At 41.4% G+C, this 16,672-nt stretch overlaps 1 protein-coding gene across 5 annotated transcripts in view; it reads left to right on the forward strand.

Annotated features, from left to right (window-relative positions):
- Positions 1-16,672, forward strand: part of LOC132975454 (ankyrin-3-like) — a 130,444-nt gene that overhangs the window by 91,113 nt on the left and 22,659 nt on the right. For 4 of the 5 annotated variants that reach the window (XM_061039997.1, XM_061039996.1, XM_061039998.1 and 1 more), the window contains exons 24-38: positions 1,597-1,720; positions 3,232-3,243; positions 5,662-5,764; positions 6,613-6,663; positions 7,247-7,356; positions 8,144-8,176; positions 9,858-10,082; positions 10,238-10,392; positions 11,300-11,511; positions 11,774-11,969; positions 12,320-12,416; positions 13,475-13,703; positions 13,813-13,938; positions 14,382-14,504; positions 15,035-15,061. In XM_061039997.1, coding sequence (XP_060895980.1) covers positions 1,597-1,720; positions 3,232-3,243; positions 5,662-5,764; positions 6,613-6,663; positions 7,247-7,356; positions 8,144-8,176; positions 9,858-10,082; positions 10,238-10,392; positions 11,300-11,511; positions 11,774-11,969; positions 12,320-12,416; positions 13,475-13,703; positions 13,813-13,938; positions 14,382-14,504; positions 15,035-15,061 — 1,823 coding nt within the window. The remainder of the gene's footprint in view (positions 1-1,596; positions 1,721-3,231; positions 3,244-5,661; positions 5,765-6,612; positions 6,664-7,246; positions 7,357-8,143; positions 8,177-9,857; positions 10,083-10,237; positions 10,393-11,299; positions 11,512-11,773; positions 11,970-12,319; positions 12,417-13,474; positions 13,704-13,812; positions 13,939-14,381; positions 14,505-15,034; positions 15,062-16,672) is intronic. The other variant, XM_061040000.1, reaches the window with a different exon arrangement.

Here is a 16,672-nt window from a genome sequence, read left to right on the forward strand (position 1 = left end):
TTGTTGCCCTGACTTCGTTATAGAAGATGCTCTATTTTAAAAGAAGTAGCCTAATAGGTGTGTGTCAAGTGTGCGTGTAGGCCTGTGTAGCCTATAAGTGTGTGTGTCTGTGTGTGTGTGTGTGTGTGTGTGTGTGTGTGTGTGTGTGTGTGTGTGTCTGTCTGTGTGTGTGTGTGTGTGTGTGTGTGTGTGTGTGTGTGTGTGTGTTTGTGTGTGTGTGTAGAGGTGACTATGTGTGTAGTTGGGTATCTGAGCTTGAATGGGACGGTAAAACATTATTACAGCAGCGGGAGCCAATTGTTTCCCTGTTGTGTCAAGTCAGACAAACCGACCAGAGAAGCACCGGAAGTGGGGTTATCATTATAACCATCAAAATAAAGGCATGACTTAAATTATAGCTTTGCAGTCACGAATGCCAAATACAGCTTATTATTTTAATTTAAATGTCAACACATCTGTTTGTCACTGGAAATATTTTGAATATTGTCCTCAACATCTGATTGTTTAGTCCTTCTTGAAACATAATGTTGGAGCTCGAACAAAGATTGAGCAAACTTAAAAGGCTACCATTAATGTTGATTAAAAAATAACTCCCCAATGCGCTGATTAAATATATGCTTTATTGTTTCGGGGTATTTTGAGCTATATTGTCGCCCTAAATGAAAGTATTAGGCTATTGTTTGTTAGGCCTAGGTTGCTGTTGGAGACAGATATTTCAACATGCAACAGAAATTTGTTTACCCATGCCACCAGACGAAAAAATGTCAGGATAGCCAAAACCATGTTGAATAGTATCATTCATGTGACGTAGCCTACGCAAGTTGAACAATTTAAGACTTTTACCATATGGTTTTATTTTGAAATTTGACACCGGAAACGCCTACTTGTAGCGTCCCCCTAACTTGATGGTGGTGTTGGTGTGTGATCGGAGTGCGGCAGTATTGAAGGTAGGGGGGAGGGGCTGCGGTGAAGGAGCGGAGTGTTGCAGGCAGGACAGAGCAGGACATGAGGGAGAAGGGGAAACACTGTAGCCGCTCCGCCGGCTTCGCTGACCGGCGTGTCATCGTCCACCGGTCCGCCGATCGAGGTGCGATGCGGTTGCTCACTTTCTGCTTATTCTCTTCTCGTTGTGCTCTTGCATATAGTCGCTGTTTAAGCCTCTGCTGCGCTGTCTTTGAGTGATGTGAGGAGCTGCGTTTGGTTTTACTGGGGGCTCCCAGATATACCGCAAAGTGGCTTTGCTGCTCTCTCTGATGGCATTATTCTCTTAATGTATCCCTGTCTAACCTCTGACAGAGTCGTCGCTGCTCTTTTTTTTCCTTCTGCATGTTGTTGCTCTGCCACAGCCAAATTATTAAGAAAAAGTTGCAGTGGGCTATGCAGTTGCAGCAAGGTATGCTGGGTTTAAAGGCAGAGTGGTGTTGATAAATGATCTAAGGCCTGGTTTAGGTGCCTTAACCAAACAGTGGTGACGGCTTGTTTTTCGCCTTCAGGTGGTGCATCGCCTCTTCTTTTTTTTTTTCTTCTTCCTGAATTAGCTTTAAAGTTGACTGGAGGATTTTATGATTCCCCCCCCCCCCCCCTCCTCCCCATCAGGTGAGGATGCAATGACTGGGGACACGGACAAATACCTGCGGCCTCAGGACCTCAAAGAGCTGGGGGACGACTCTCTCCCTCAGGAGGGGTACATGGGTTTCAGCATTGGAGCCCGTTCAGCCAGGTAGGCACCTGTCACTTTTATTTAAAGAAAACCACTGACGAGCTCTGCAGCACTGTCAACTGTTTCATCCAACTTGTAATGGAAGTGCGGCCAGTATCCTCAGTGTGTGACATCATCATTTCCAGTGGTGCTGAGGCTGTTCTTCCCACATAAGCATTTATAAGTTTATCACGCCACATCTGACATGGTATGCAGTTTTTCTAGATTGTACAGTGTATGCTGGACTGGATTTAATAATGCACAGCCCTTTAAACACACACAGACACACACGCACATACTCAGACACACACCACAAACAGAAGAATGGAAATTGACAGTGAAAGCATCTGGAAAGTTGCCATCTAATGATTCAACCTGACAAAATGATTCAGCGTTTTGTGTGTGGCCCCATTCAAACCCATTCAAAGATTACACATGGCCCCTTGTACGTATAACACATGAGATATAGATCGAGCATTTGAACTCTGGTATCTTTGATCCTCTGTGTGAACAGCTGCACATCAGGAAGCAGCGCAGGCCTACACACTGTCAAACAGTGGACAAAGTATGCCGTGGAAAACTGGCATTGCCCGTGAAAACACATCAGCAGGCACACAAGACAAGTGTTGTGCAGTCCCTGAGTGTATTGTAGCCACACTAGCAGATGGCACACGCACTGTGATGGTTGGATTGATTAAAAAAAAAACAACAACAACACTAACTGTGACAGGAAGCTGCACACATCAGCAGGCCACCACAGACAAGGAAAAAACCCTGAGCGATTCCATGTAAACAAGTTTGTTTGGTGAGCATCATGGAAAGAGTTTTGACAGGGGTAATACATTTACGGGAATTGTTGTTTGCAGTTTATAATATAATAAGACAAAAACAAGATGTTTTGGAGTTTAATTTAGGGGGTTTGGAGCATCATTTAAGTGCTGAAATTGCTGTTTGTTGTGCCTGTGATCATAATGGTTCTACAGATAAAAGTTATTCTTTTTTAATTTGTTACATCACAATCTGCTAAAAGGAAGAGCTACACACACTAAAAGTCAAATATATACTACAGGTTCTATTACACAAACGTATGAAGTAGAAGTTCTTAAACTGAGACGGATTGGGGAATTATTGCCTTCTGTTTTTGCAGGTTTTGAATGCAATGCTCTAATATTCAGTATTTTATTGATTTTGAATGTATTATGCTGAGCAAGTTCTTTTCTCTTCCTTATCTTTCTGTTTATCACATCAACATTGCATGGTATGCTTTTTTTGACTGGGCTGCACACACACACACACACACACACACACACACACACACACACACACACATAAGCAAGCCCACGTGAAACCCTTAAAACTCTTATGTCTAGTTGAAGCGTTAAACTATGCCAAAGCACAGCATTATTGTCATGAGGATAATAAAGAGAGGCATGTCATGCTTGAATGTCTTCAAAATGCTTTGCTTTTCACCCTTCTATTTTGTCCTTTCCCTTGTTTTTCTGCCCCCCCCCCCCCCTCGTCTTTCATTCTAGCCCTAGAATCAGGTAAGATAAAAAAAAAAGTAGTTCTAGTAGTCGTAGTAAGCAGCTCTGAATGGTGTCCTTCCCCTGTGATCCCCAAACTGCTGTGTAACTCTGACAGTACACCCATAAAACCACTAACCCAAACCATGAGTCATCCATCGCGCGTCGTCGTCGTCGTCATCGAGTGTTGCTGTTGTTGTCTGTGATTGTGGATTTGTGTAAATGTCCATAATAGCTGGTCTACATTAACACTTGTTTCTCATCTTTTGAATCCCATCATCTTGTCAGAAAAATAGAAATGTATTCACTTTCTAATGCAGGTTTGGACAAAAGACAATCTTGCTGGAAATTAGATTTTTTTTTTTTTTTAAATGTGCTGACTTGATTTCAATTTAAGTTGTGTGGAATAATCTTTGTCATTTGGACGTGGCTTTTTTCTTTAACAAGTGGCGCTTTATTTGTGTTTTACTTGTCCCTCCGAGTGTAACTTCCAGGGATCAAATACCTCCGTTTATTCATAACCTGCCCCCCCCCCCCCCCCCCCCTGTTCTACACTAGTCATTGGAGTTGTCCCAACGTTATTCCGAATTGTTTTGGATGTGAAATCATCATTTTCAGAGATGGAGAGATGGAAACTTTACAGCCGGAGATTACTCTGGAATTTCGGTCCATTGTAAGATCCCTCACATATATCAGGACAGACACACTTGTTCTTACTTACCCAAAACATGCATGCATGAACAACCAAATGGACGCATCATGACTCAAACCATGTGTCCACTGCTCTAAAAAAGGAGGACTGTTGTTATTTATGTGTGGTTTCAAGACAGAACAAGTTGTTTGGATAATAGGAGGTGTAGTTAGCCACTAGGCAGACTGATTGATCAATAGTCAAATGAATGGAGTGGTTTGGAACGTGAAAGGACGGTGACAAAGAAGGATTGGTGTTAGAGGAAAGCAGCGAAGCAGAGAAAACATCCCTTCTTCTTCCCTTTTATGAGTTTTCGGGTAAACAACACAGGAGAGACTTTGCAACTGCGGTGGTTAAGAGAGGAAGGGATGATCAGGGCAGCCTTACTAAAAAAGAGTGCCATGACATGCATCAATAAATAACAGATCATTAAGGGCAAGCAAGAAAGAAAGAGGGAAGCAAAGAGGAAATGATAATGTATGGACGTTGAGGAGGAGGAGGATGGACAGAAAGAGAAAGAAGCTGTCAAGAAGAAAAACACAGTCCGGGTGAGAGCAGTGGGGTGCGGTGGGGAAAGGGGGGCGCGGCACTGCCATGCCAGCGAGTCCATTCAGGCCACACAGAGTTGCTTGGTAACTTCGATGGCGGGGTAGGCAGGCTGTGCTGAATAAAGGGCTTCTCTCTGAGCTGAATAGTGTGCCCACTCAAACACGCTGAGCTCTGCATTTTCGTCTCCCCCCCCCCCGCCCCAGCTCACTTGTTCTCCCCCCTCTGCACTTTCACACACGGGACATATCAACACACATATACAGTACACACAGAATACGACAAAGTTGTTACGTTATCGCTGGGCTATCTTTTAATTTCAGCCCCTTGTAATGCAAAAAAAAAAAAAAAAAAAAAACATTCAAAAGCAGTCTTGCTATATGTTATTTACACAACTTTTCCAGCAAATGCACATATTGTAAGTGACCGTGCAGTGCGCATTCATTGCAAACATTACGGCTCCTCTTTGCCGATCAAATCACTGTACAGAAAAACAAAAAACAGAGAAGAGAAGAGGAAAAAAAAATAGCCCTGAAAAGAATCAACAGCGCCGCATTGAGCCTGAGAGGCTGCAAAAAATAGGCACACGTCACCGCACACACAGCCACAAAGCAGACTGCAGCAAGACAGATAGAAAAGACCAGATTCTCTTTTGTGTGACGCCGCTGTGAAACAGGTCTGGGTCAGCTGCTAATCTTAGAATAAAGAGATGTCAGTCTCTGAGCCGGAGTCGAATATAGCAGTTTGAAGACCTTCTAAATCCTTTCTTTCCCTGTGACGATCTGCACGGAGAGAACTTATGATTCTCAGACGCTTATATTTAGTTAGTTTTGCCTTTATTCATTAGACACGCTTAGTAACATCTGCGTTAGGGATGCATATCAACCAAACCTTCACAGAGAAATGATCACAAAAAGCTACCCTTTCCTCTTCACCTCTATCTCTTCATGCAAAAACAAACTGACCTCACTCTCATTTCCATCTCTGAATAACCTGCAGCGTTATCTGCAGACTCTTTCGCCTCCCTCTATTTCCCACTCCTAACATTTGGACTCTCTCTGTCCAGTAAGTAAAAACCTTGGTTCCCTGGAGGTTGCATGTAGTAATTTGTCCCTTGCTTTTTTTTTGTTTGTTTTTACTTTGTGTTCCCCTGCCCGTGACTTGTTGTCGCCCGCGGCACTTGGTTGCGTGGTAACATGTAGCCTCCGCTCCTTCAGTTCGGATAGGTCCAACACACTCAACCGGAGCTCCTTCGCTCGGGACAGTATGATGATTGAGGAGATTCTGGCCCCCACAAAGGACACAGTAAGAACCATTTATCTTCTTCTTCGTCTTCATCTTTTATTACCTCTATTTATTGCTTCTTCACCATTTTACTTGCTGTCTTTCTATTCGTTCCTTTGATGGAAAAACAAGCAGGGTAGAGTTAAAAACAAGGAGCAGGGTAGCTCTACATGTCTCGCACAAAGGTCAAAGCAGAGACAGTGCTGATGTCATGCTTGCCTCTGCCAAAGTGCTGAGGGTTAGTGTATAGCACGTTGACGAAGAGTTTATTCAGACTTAAGGGCTCTGGGAGGCCCCTCTCTGCTCTCTCATGGAAAAAGATGCTTTTTCCTTTGCAGAGCTCGCCCAGCCTGTGCAGCGCTCGTGTTGGTGGCTGTAACCTCTTACATTATAAACAATAAAAGAAATATGAAACATGAAATACACGTTCAATGACCGCATCACCCAGAGACCCTGAACTATACATGGCCAACTCTATGCTCCTACATTAGCTCTTTTAATTTGACCTAATGAGCTAATCTTTTAAAAATTAAATGAATACCAACTCTATATACATCAGATCAAAATGTCGTTTTTTCAACTTGGTGATCCATTTCCATGCAATCAAAAAATGTCCTACATCTGTTGTGTGAGGTTTAAATAACATCCACTTCAATCTATGTTGGGACTGTTTGAATTTAGATCCCCAACTTGTAGCATCATCTCATCCTGATGGGATAAAAAAAACAAAAAAAAAACAATGATTTCTTTGTTGGGAATTAAATGAAGTGAAACAAAGCAGTCTGGACAACACATACAGTATACAGGGCTAACAATGACCACAGATGGCCGTCAGTGCGACTTCTGAACTGTCTCTCTTCTCCTTTAAGCTTCAGAGTGTCTGTAAAGACATCTCCTACTTGGTTGACCCCCTCAATAAGGTATAAAGTGTTCGCAGACGTCCGCCTCATTCCTCAGTTGTGTCATTTTTCAGTCGCTGGCATGACGTTCAGCTCCCATTTCTCTTGAGTCTTGGTCTTTGTATAATTGTTTGGTTTTTTTTGTTTGTTTTTTTTGGGGGCGGGGGGGGGGGGGGGGGGGGTCTGTTTCATTCATCTGTCTTTCATTGAACACTCCCATACTATTCTGAGTTCCTAATATTCTGTGTAACATAAGAAAGGATTCAGAAACTTATTTCCAGATTCTAGATTTTCAAGCATCATAATTATTGTTGCATGCTTCGATGCTTCAGCACAGCAAAATGTATTTTAGAAATATAAATGTGCTATTTATTATGTCCTCTGTTCGGATATTGGTGAGGTGTTAATAATGGGAGCATTTTTGGGTGAATTATGAGTGAAGAAACTGTAAATGTTATCAGCTCATTGCTCCATTATACCATGCATGACTCCAGGATCTCGTCTTTCATCAGTTATGTCCATTTCTGTTCTTTAACCTTTTTTGTTTGCTTTTCATTTTGCACCTCAATCTCTGTCTGTCTCTTTCATGATGTTATTCTCCTAGCACCTGGCTGTGACCAGAGACTACAGCGCCGAGTGTATGCGACGCTACAGCTGGACACCAGACACTATGGACCACAGCCACAACACTGTGTCCAGCCCCATTCACTCTGGGTGAGAACAGCTGTACTTTCTACACGGCATACACAAGCTCCATGTGTATATACACACACACACACATACACACACACACATACACTGCATTTGCATCAACATAACTATTGCAGAATCACACATTCTTTGTGCTTACTGCACAAAACAGTTGTATTGTCTTTGTTCTACCTCTAAGAGTCAATATTCAGCAAAACCTGCAGCAGTGATGCAGACAATGTGCGCGGCTGTGGGATTTATGCAGTGCTGGAAAAAAAAAAAAAGTCATCCTCTGAAGCTCTCATGGCACACTATACGTCGAGTCATGTTCTCTTCGCACACCTTTTTTCTATCATCACAGAAACAAAGCACAGAGTCAGGGCTCCTGTGTCCCATTTGGCTACGCTGATAAGATTCTGCTCTCCTGCGCCTCACATACTTTGAGTATATGATGTTATAAAATGTTAATAATATCTACTCTGCATAAAACTTAATGCATCATCTCCGAGGTATTATGCTCAGGAATTAAATACGGGGATCTGTCATGTCTAGCGTCAGTTCTGAAGTCTTATTTTTGTCTCGTTTTGCTTTTTGTATGTTGCTGTCTATTTGCATAATATTTTGTTAGTTGTCATTATGTCCTCATTATGTCCTATGTGTTCTGTCTCTCTTTATTTTATTCCTGTTGTGTAATCTTTCATTCGCTCCTCAGTAGTTAATGCAGATCCCAAAAGTGACTGTGAAATGTTGATACTAAAACTAGGTCCTGGGGGTTTGCCTCCTGCATTGCCTCCGTGTGTTTATTTTGCAGCCTCTCCTCCCCGCTCCCTCAGTATGACTCCAGGTGATGACTGAGTTCGCTGCTCTCACCCATGATGCCGCAGTGACGTCACTCCCTCCTCCACCTCTTTCTCCCCCTCTCACTCTCTCCTTTACTTATCCCCTCTTTCCTTTTCCAGTGTGTCCTCATCTCATCCGTGTGGTCTGGTGTTTCATTTGCACTTTGTAGATTTTAGAAGTGTGTAGTCGATGTGTTTGGAAGTCTCTCAGTGATGTGCAATCTCTCTCTCTCTCTCTCTCTCTCTCTCTCTCTCTCTCTCTCTCCCTCTCTTTCTCTCTCTCTCGCTCTCTCTCTCTCACAGTGCACATTGCAAATACATCTTCCCTAAAACCTTACAGGGATTCTGACATTTCAACATAAAGATTCAATAAAGCAACAACACAGAACATAATGAATGTATATAAGTGCACAAAGTTGCTTAATCCAACACTGTTCTTCACTCTTTACTGTTGTCAGTAAATGTTTGAAAGGGATGCAAACACATGCTCTTATTTTGAGGATTAGAACACATCACATAATAATCATATTAACCCTCTCTTGGTGAAACATCTGTGCAGGTGTTTAATATATGATCACTAAATGCTGCTTTAGAGAAACTGAAACTTTGGCAACAGTCTCACCTTCAGCCTCAAAACTAGAAGCAACTTAAAGATCCTGTGAGGAGTTTCTGGTTTGTTAAGAAAGATGCTGAAATAAATACCCTGTAAAAGCAAACCAGACCGTCACTTTAACAATTTCTTATTTCTATGATGTTGTTTTCTATGTCATTTTAAACACTGCAGAGGGATCAGATAAAGTGCTGAACTGCACACAGTCGAAACAGTCTTTTTAAAATATTGTTCACTGCAAAGATTCCTGATGAGTGTTGGGTTTGACTGTTAAAAGAAAGCAGGATGCAGCGTCGGTGCCCCAGCGGTAAATGTTGCCGTATGTGTGGAGGCTATAGTTCTCTCTATATATAGTTCTCTACTCTCTTTCCCACTGTCCTCTTGAAGAAAGGCATTAAGCTCAAAAGTAAATCTTAAAGGAGCAATATATAACTCTGACTAGTAGCATTTAAAATGGGTACTGCAGTCCAAATTGAACATTTGGGAGAGAGCTGTCTCCCCTTCGCCCCCTCCTCTCTAGAGTGGATGCACACCCGGGTGGCCATGTCGCAGATACGGACGTTTCTCTAATGCTTCAGGTTATTTTATTTGATGTTTAATTCAGTAGATTTCTTACATGTTGCTCCTTTAAAAAAAAAAAAGGAAAGCAGAGTGAGATCTTTTTGTAAGAAAAAACACTTTAGCATGTACAGGTCAAGATCAGCAAAGAGACAATAGGTACCGCTTTTCACCTAGGAATGAACTAAAAGTGTTACAGGCTGAAAGTTCCTCACAGGAGTTTAAATTTGCAAATTTCTTTAGTTTCAGGCCATTTTTATAACTGCTTAAAGAGGCATGTGAAGGTGATAACTACCAACTTTCAGAACTCAAAGCATCATCATTTTTCTTTTTACCGTTTGGTCCCTTTCTCTTTTTCTCTTTTCTCTTTTTTCCTTATTTTGATTTTTTGGCTGTACGGTGATCACAGCATGGGAATCGTCCTCCTCACTTGTATCGGTGTTATAGCTCCTCTATCTTTGTTTCTCTCTGTTTCTCTCTTTTTTTTTTCTGCCTTTAACATCGTTCCTCTCTTGCAGGTTCTTGGTCAGCTTCATGGTGGATGCCCGTGGCGGTTCCATGAGAGGCAGCCGCCACAATGGCATGCGCATCATCATCCCTCCCAGGAAGTGCACGGCGCCCACACGTATCACCTGCCGCCTGGCCAAAAGGCACAAGCTGGCCTACCCCCCTCCTATGGTGGAGGGAGAGGGGCTGGTGAGCCGTCTGGTGGAGGTCGGACCTGCTGGGGCTCAGTTCCTAGGGTACGACGGCTTCTTTCTGTCTTGATGGGTTGCACTGCTCAGCAGGCCTAGCCAGCAGTCTACTCTGATCTCAGGACTCAGTACAGCTCATTACCTCCTTAAACCTCTTCAGCAGCTCTAAAGTATATGGTTTTCCTTTTCTTTTTTTTTTCCAGTCCTGTGATTGTGGAGATCCCCCATTTTGGTTCCATGCGGGGTAAAGAGAGGGAGCTGATTGTGTTACGGAGTGAAAACGGGGACACGTGGAAGGAGCACCAGCCAGACGCCAGACCAGAAGACCTCATTGACCTGCTGGCTGGAATGGAAGAAGGTAAGAAAAAGAAACCTGCCACTTGTACCTGATTTTACCAAAGAAAGAAGGATTAAAGAAAGTTTATGCAACACAAGAGAAAGGGTGAAGGTTAACCCTAACCCTAACCTTTACACATAATCCAGGCCTGTATGTCAGAAAGTGACCTCAAACAGCAGTTCTTTTCTCATGTATTTCTCAGCTTTAAAATAGATATTGAGCCGAATGAGCACAAATAGTTTGTTTTGGAAATAAAAAAAATGATGTAAAGAGATGCATTGCAGTGTCTGATTTACTGAATATAACGTTGTACATAAAAAAAACTTTGAGATGCGTTGGCTTCATGCAACCGTTAGCTAATTTCTCCATGCAAATAAAACACACAAGCCTAGGCAGGGTGAAAACAAGCTTTGAAATGTTACCTTTATCTTGGTTCTGTTTTCCCATGTTATCTATAACTCCCATTATGACACAAACATAAACAATAGAGCACAATAACATAGAAATAAAAGTTAATGTGTTTGTAGTCAAAATTAAGACTTGAATGCACAAACTATTGTTCTGAAAACAACACATAAAATTAAAAAAAATCTGTCTTTTGAATTTATAGTCACAATCATTTGTTCATGAAAATTATATAAAAATGATTTTGGAATTTTGACTGACTGAAATGTTTTGAATTAGGGTTCGTTCCTCCCCAAGTACCACTCGGGTTACTAGTGGATAATCCGAAATTCAAAATGATGTTTTATTTGATCTGTGTAATCTAGTTAGTTTAGTATCTGTTTTTATAGTAACACCGACCAAACTGCCAAGCCTCATAACAACCTAATGTTTGAATTCAATTATAAAAATGTGTAAAGTGTATTATTACAAATAAACGATTCATAAAATCCAATTCATAAAAGCAATATTTTCTTTTTCACAGAGCTGGACAGTCCTGTTGAGCTCGAGAAGAAGCGTATTTGCCGCATCGTCACCAGAGATTTCCCTCAGTATTTTGCTGTGGTGTCGCGGATCAAGCAGGAGTCGAACCACGTGGGTCCTGACGGGGGTCTCCTGTCCAGCAGCACCGTGCCCATGGTCCAGGCCTCTTTCCCACAGGGGGCGCTCACCAAGAGGATTCGTGTTGGCCTGCAGGTACAGCAGGCCTCCTTGGATCTTCTCAAATTAAATATGAATCCTGACTCAGCTTTTTTTTTTGCTTCATATACTGTACACTGACCTGTTATTAATTCATACCGACCTAGTTTTTGGTTGTATATTTAGTCCTGCATCACATGCCTCCTCCCTATACTTTTTGAAAGCTTTGGAAAAGTTTGAGTATTTGTGTGTCCTCAAAGTTAAGTCTACAAATAAACGATGATTCTGCTTCAATTTGTCCTCCTGTGTTAACGTTCAGGCCCAGCCTGTGCCCGATGACCTGGCACGGGCAATTCTTGGGAACAGGGCAACCTTCAGCCCCATTGTTACTGTCGAGCCCAGGAGGCGGAAGTTCCACAAGCCCATCACCATGACGATCCCTGTCCCACCTCGATCGGCAGAAGGCCACCGCGGGGACTCTGCACCCTGCCTGCGTCTGCTCTGCAGCATCACAGGCAAGTAGACCTGTAAAAAACTAGAGTTCGACAAGTAGCCATACATTGTAATATACAGTATAATATGTTGCTATACTTCTGCCCAAATTGCTTCTAGGACTAATCTTAAATTTTCATTATGTTTAACATTTAGACAAATGAATAGTGACAGCCATCATTTCTTTAGATGTTTTATGGATATGTTAATTGTGACACCAGACGTAGTTGGCCTTTTTTGATTTCAAAAGTCACTGGGCAATATCAGAAGATGAAGAACTGAGACGATAAAAGGATGAAGACTAAAAAAAAAGCTAAAACACTGGTGAGGCTGGAAGAGTAGTGATCTCATCTCTTGGCTCTGATTCATGCAGGAGGGATGTCTCCTGCTCAGTGGGAGGACATCACAGGGACCACACCGCTGTCCTTTGTAACTGACTGCGTCTCCTTCACCACAAATGTGTCGGCCAGGTGAGTCAAACAAAACACACTGTATGCACACACATCATACACAAGGAGGACAGTTAAAGATGATGAACACTAAGAAAAGATACGCTATGGAAGGCCGTGTATTGAATTCACTCTCACATTTAAAATCCATGTCTCACTATATGTACAGCTTATAATGTTCTGGCATAACGCCATTTACTCACTTAGGATTATGTTAATTTATGTAATGCAATCATTCTGGGATAATCAATAGTCAAAGAATTGTTAAGTTTTTTAATTCAGTAGTTTTTATAGCAATTAATATATATATGTAAAACAAATATTTGTATTGTATTTATTCTCCTTTTAATATAAACTGATGAGATTCAGGGGTTAATTTTTCCAGAACAAGACATGTGAATATTGCTCTTGTGCCTTTGGTAACTGCTTTATAAATCTCCCTGTGAACTGAACTAATTAATTAAAAATACATTTATCATTAAATCAATAAGAAGTTGCACTTATTAGATCACTATAAAGACATTACAACCATTTCCCTCCAAAGCTATATACTCAGATTCTACATTTCATTGGTTGACTCTACCTTTTTATTTAATCTTTTTTCATTACTTGGTGGTAGCGTTCTAATGCAGACAACGTCTTTCTTAGTGGTACAAAGTCAACCATTGTTTTGGCTTTCCAGACACTGAGGCTTCTAAACTGACCTCTGCAAAGAGTATCTAAATGTATTCTCGTCCTTGCTAGATTGGAATCATGCTGTGAGAGTGCTGCCTGATATTAGCAGAGCACCCTGTGGCGGCTCTGTAATCACATTGCTACAGTACACAGCTTCCATGTGTCTGTGTCTTCAGAGGAACATCCCACCTAATTTGATTAATCACTGCTGATGATTCACTTGTCTTAGAAAATGTGTGATACAAAAAAAGGCTTTCTTGTGCAGTGCAGATTTAGGTTGCTGTAAATCAACCCACGTATTAAAAGAATCACACGTCTCATTTCAGGATCGGTCCTGTTTCATCATTTGTTCCCAACTTCTCTTCTAATGTCTACTCGTTCATTGTCTGATCTCTCCTCCACAGGTTCTGGCTCGCAGACTGTCACCAGATTCCTGAGACGGTGAGTCTAGCGTCTCAGTTATACCGGGAGCTGATCTGCGTGCCGTACCTGGCCAAGTTTGTGGTTTTCGCCAAGATGAACGACCCCGTTGAGGCTCGGCTGCGCTGCTTCTGCATGACCGACGACAAGGTGGACAAAACCCTCGAGCAGCAGGAGAACTTTGAGGAAGTGGCACGCAGCAAAGACATTGAGGTTGGGACTTCTGTTTGTGTTGAACAAAAAGAGTATGATAAAAATGAGTTGACAAATGAATACATTTAAATAATTAATTCATTTATGTTTTGTCTAATGGTGTATGTAGGTTCTGGAGGGCAAGCCTATCCATGTGGACTGTTATGGCAACCTGTCTCCTCTCACTAAAAGTGGGCAGCAGCTGGTTTTTAACTTCTACTCTTTCAAGGAAAACAGACTTCCATTCAATGTGAAGGTATGAAATACACAACCCTTCCAATAAACCTTTTCTTTTTGCTGGTATAAACTGTCTATGATTCATTCCGTACTCATTTGTAAAAAGTATGTGCAGATTAAATTATGTCAGAAATGTAATATTCAGACATTGACCACAGCCCAGGGACATCAAGTGTAAGGGAATTATGTGATTCTAACAGGATTAGGGATAAACAATCTCTCTACTTTGGTCTGAGTCTTTTGACATGCATGTGAGTGAGAAATGCCCTATCATCACAATTTAATATTTTAGGAATGTCTAATAGGTTTAACTAGAAAAGAAACACACAAAAAGGGACTTTTCTACTCACACAATGAATCCCAAACCTTTCCCCAATTCTTTTCACTGATCAGGTTCCTTCTTGAACATTTTAAACACAATACACTTCTGATGCAGTTATTCTTTTTTGCTGTCTTCCGCAGATCAGAGATATGGGCCAGGAGCCATGTGGCCGTCTCTCCTTCCTGAGAGAGCCAAAATCCAGCAAAGGCCTTCCACAGACTGCCATATGCAATTTGAATATCACACTGCCAACACACAAGAAGGTAGGAGCGCCATGGTTGAACAGCTCATCCTTTTTTTAGGCAATTTCATATCATCTACATGCAAATGAAATAGAAATACAGAGAGCAGTGTTGTCCTGACATCCAGAGGAGCCACTGAAGTTCATTTGGTCAGAAGTGACTGCCTGCTGCTTGTGTCTTTTATTGGTGTTAAAGCCTGTGCCAGTCGTAAGACCCCACAACGTACACATGCGGCCACACATGCACAGCGTGCTTTCTCTATTGCCTGGCTCACTGTGGGTTCAAGAATTTACGCAAAAAGAAAAGAAAATGTTTTGTTTGTTGTGGTGTTCATTGATCACAAGAAACTGAAATGATTTTGCTTTTGCTTTTGTTATTTTGCTGTTTATTTTTGATTAATCCCATAGACTTTTTCTGATGCGTTTTGTTGTTTTTGCTGCTCCATTTTCATCCCCTGAATTTTTCTTTCCATCTCCCCGCTCACTATAACGTCCCTGCTCTCCATTGTGTCATCTCTCTCCTCTCCTGCAATGCATCTTGGAATACCACAGGATATGGAGTCTGATCCTGATGATGAGGTAAAACAGATTCTTCATCATCACATGGAACTGCTTCTTCTTTTTCGTCCTTTTTGTTGGCTTTACAGCGTTATATTATATATATATATATTTGGTCTATGTCTGGTACCTTTGTGTGAAAGTTGCTTCTGACTGCACTTTTTTACGCTGCTGTGTTGTTGCTGAAGTGACCTCATGTAGAAATGCATGAACGGAAATGGCAGACGTTTTAATCAGCAAGAATTTATTTATTGTTGTCTTCATCCCAAAGTCCAGTGGAGCCAGCTGCTGTTCCACTGTCAGCTTGTTTTTCATTTCTATCCTCCTTTCCATACATTTTCAACAGAAGTCACCATGTCTCCATCCTTACTATTAACTAGAGCCCGACCGATTAATCGGCCAGCAGATAATATCGGCCGATATTAGCGTATCCCGTGTCTATTGGTATCGGCTAATTTTATCACAGATATGTGCCCATATTACTAGATTTATTCACAAGTCTCATATCATTTCATTTGAGTTTCATTGTATTACACTAGCAGCGTGTCAAGCGGTGATGCACGTACATGAGCAGTTGAGTGACCATCTTGTCTTCATTAAATATCTTTTCCACAAGTGTTTGATAACTGCCTTTGAGGGATCAACGCAATAAATGTTTATATCTATATCTCTCCCTACAGATCGAATATAGATCTAAGAAAGATATCGGACGATATATCCATATTGGATTTTCTTCCCTCCCCAATATCTATATTGGTATCAGCCCCAAAAATCCCATATCGGTCGGGTTCTAATTTAACTCATAGGAAGTTTCACACAGGACTACAGTATATTTTGTCAGCTTTAAATAAACCCTAACTCTTATCATTTGTCTTCTACATCACTGTTTTGTTGGAATCAATCCTTCCCTTCTTCACCCTTGTCCTTGGCCTGTGTCCAACAGAGAGTACTAACTTTATCCTGCATGTCAAAACATTTAAAGGAGAGTTTGATAAAAGGGAGTTAACGCTGTTTTGGTATTTGATTATTTACATTAATCATAGTGAATATGTGTGTAATATATGTGTAATATTCCTTCTTCCTGAGAATGTATCAAACTAATCTCCAGGAAGAATGTTGATATTGGACAATTTAGCACTTAAAAAAGTAAAACTAGATTCTATTCTTTGGCAGAGTTTAATGTTGTTTTTTGCGTTTTGCAAGACAGTTGAAGGTAAATAGAAAATCTAGAGGGAAATAGAGTGGGGAACACATGCACAAGAAGGCAGAGGGTCGAACCCTGGGCAGACAGGACTTAGCCTTTGTACATGGGGGGGCCTTCTCATCCAACTGAGCTAGACCAGAGTGCAATGTGGCAGCATACTAAATATCATTGCGAGCATCTACTGTACATAAACATTCATAAATCAAATAATAGTTCATAAAGATTATAATAAAGATGAAAGTTTTAAAATCACAATTTGCCTTTTTCATACAGAGATTCAGTGGTAACGCCATAAATAAGATTATGCAGGCCCAGCTGCTCCAGTGTGGGATTTCACAGAGCATGTCGTTGTTAGGGGAGCAAAAAAAAGGTGTGGCATGTACAGAACACTGCCAGCTCTGTCCTGATACATTAGACCAACATCCATC

Source organism: Labrus mixtus, chromosome 6 (genome assembly GCF_963584025.1).
Source record: "Labrus mixtus chromosome 6, fLabMix1.1, whole genome shotgun sequence".
Lineage (NCBI taxonomy): Eukaryota > Metazoa > Chordata > Actinopteri > Labriformes > Labridae > Labrus > Labrus mixtus.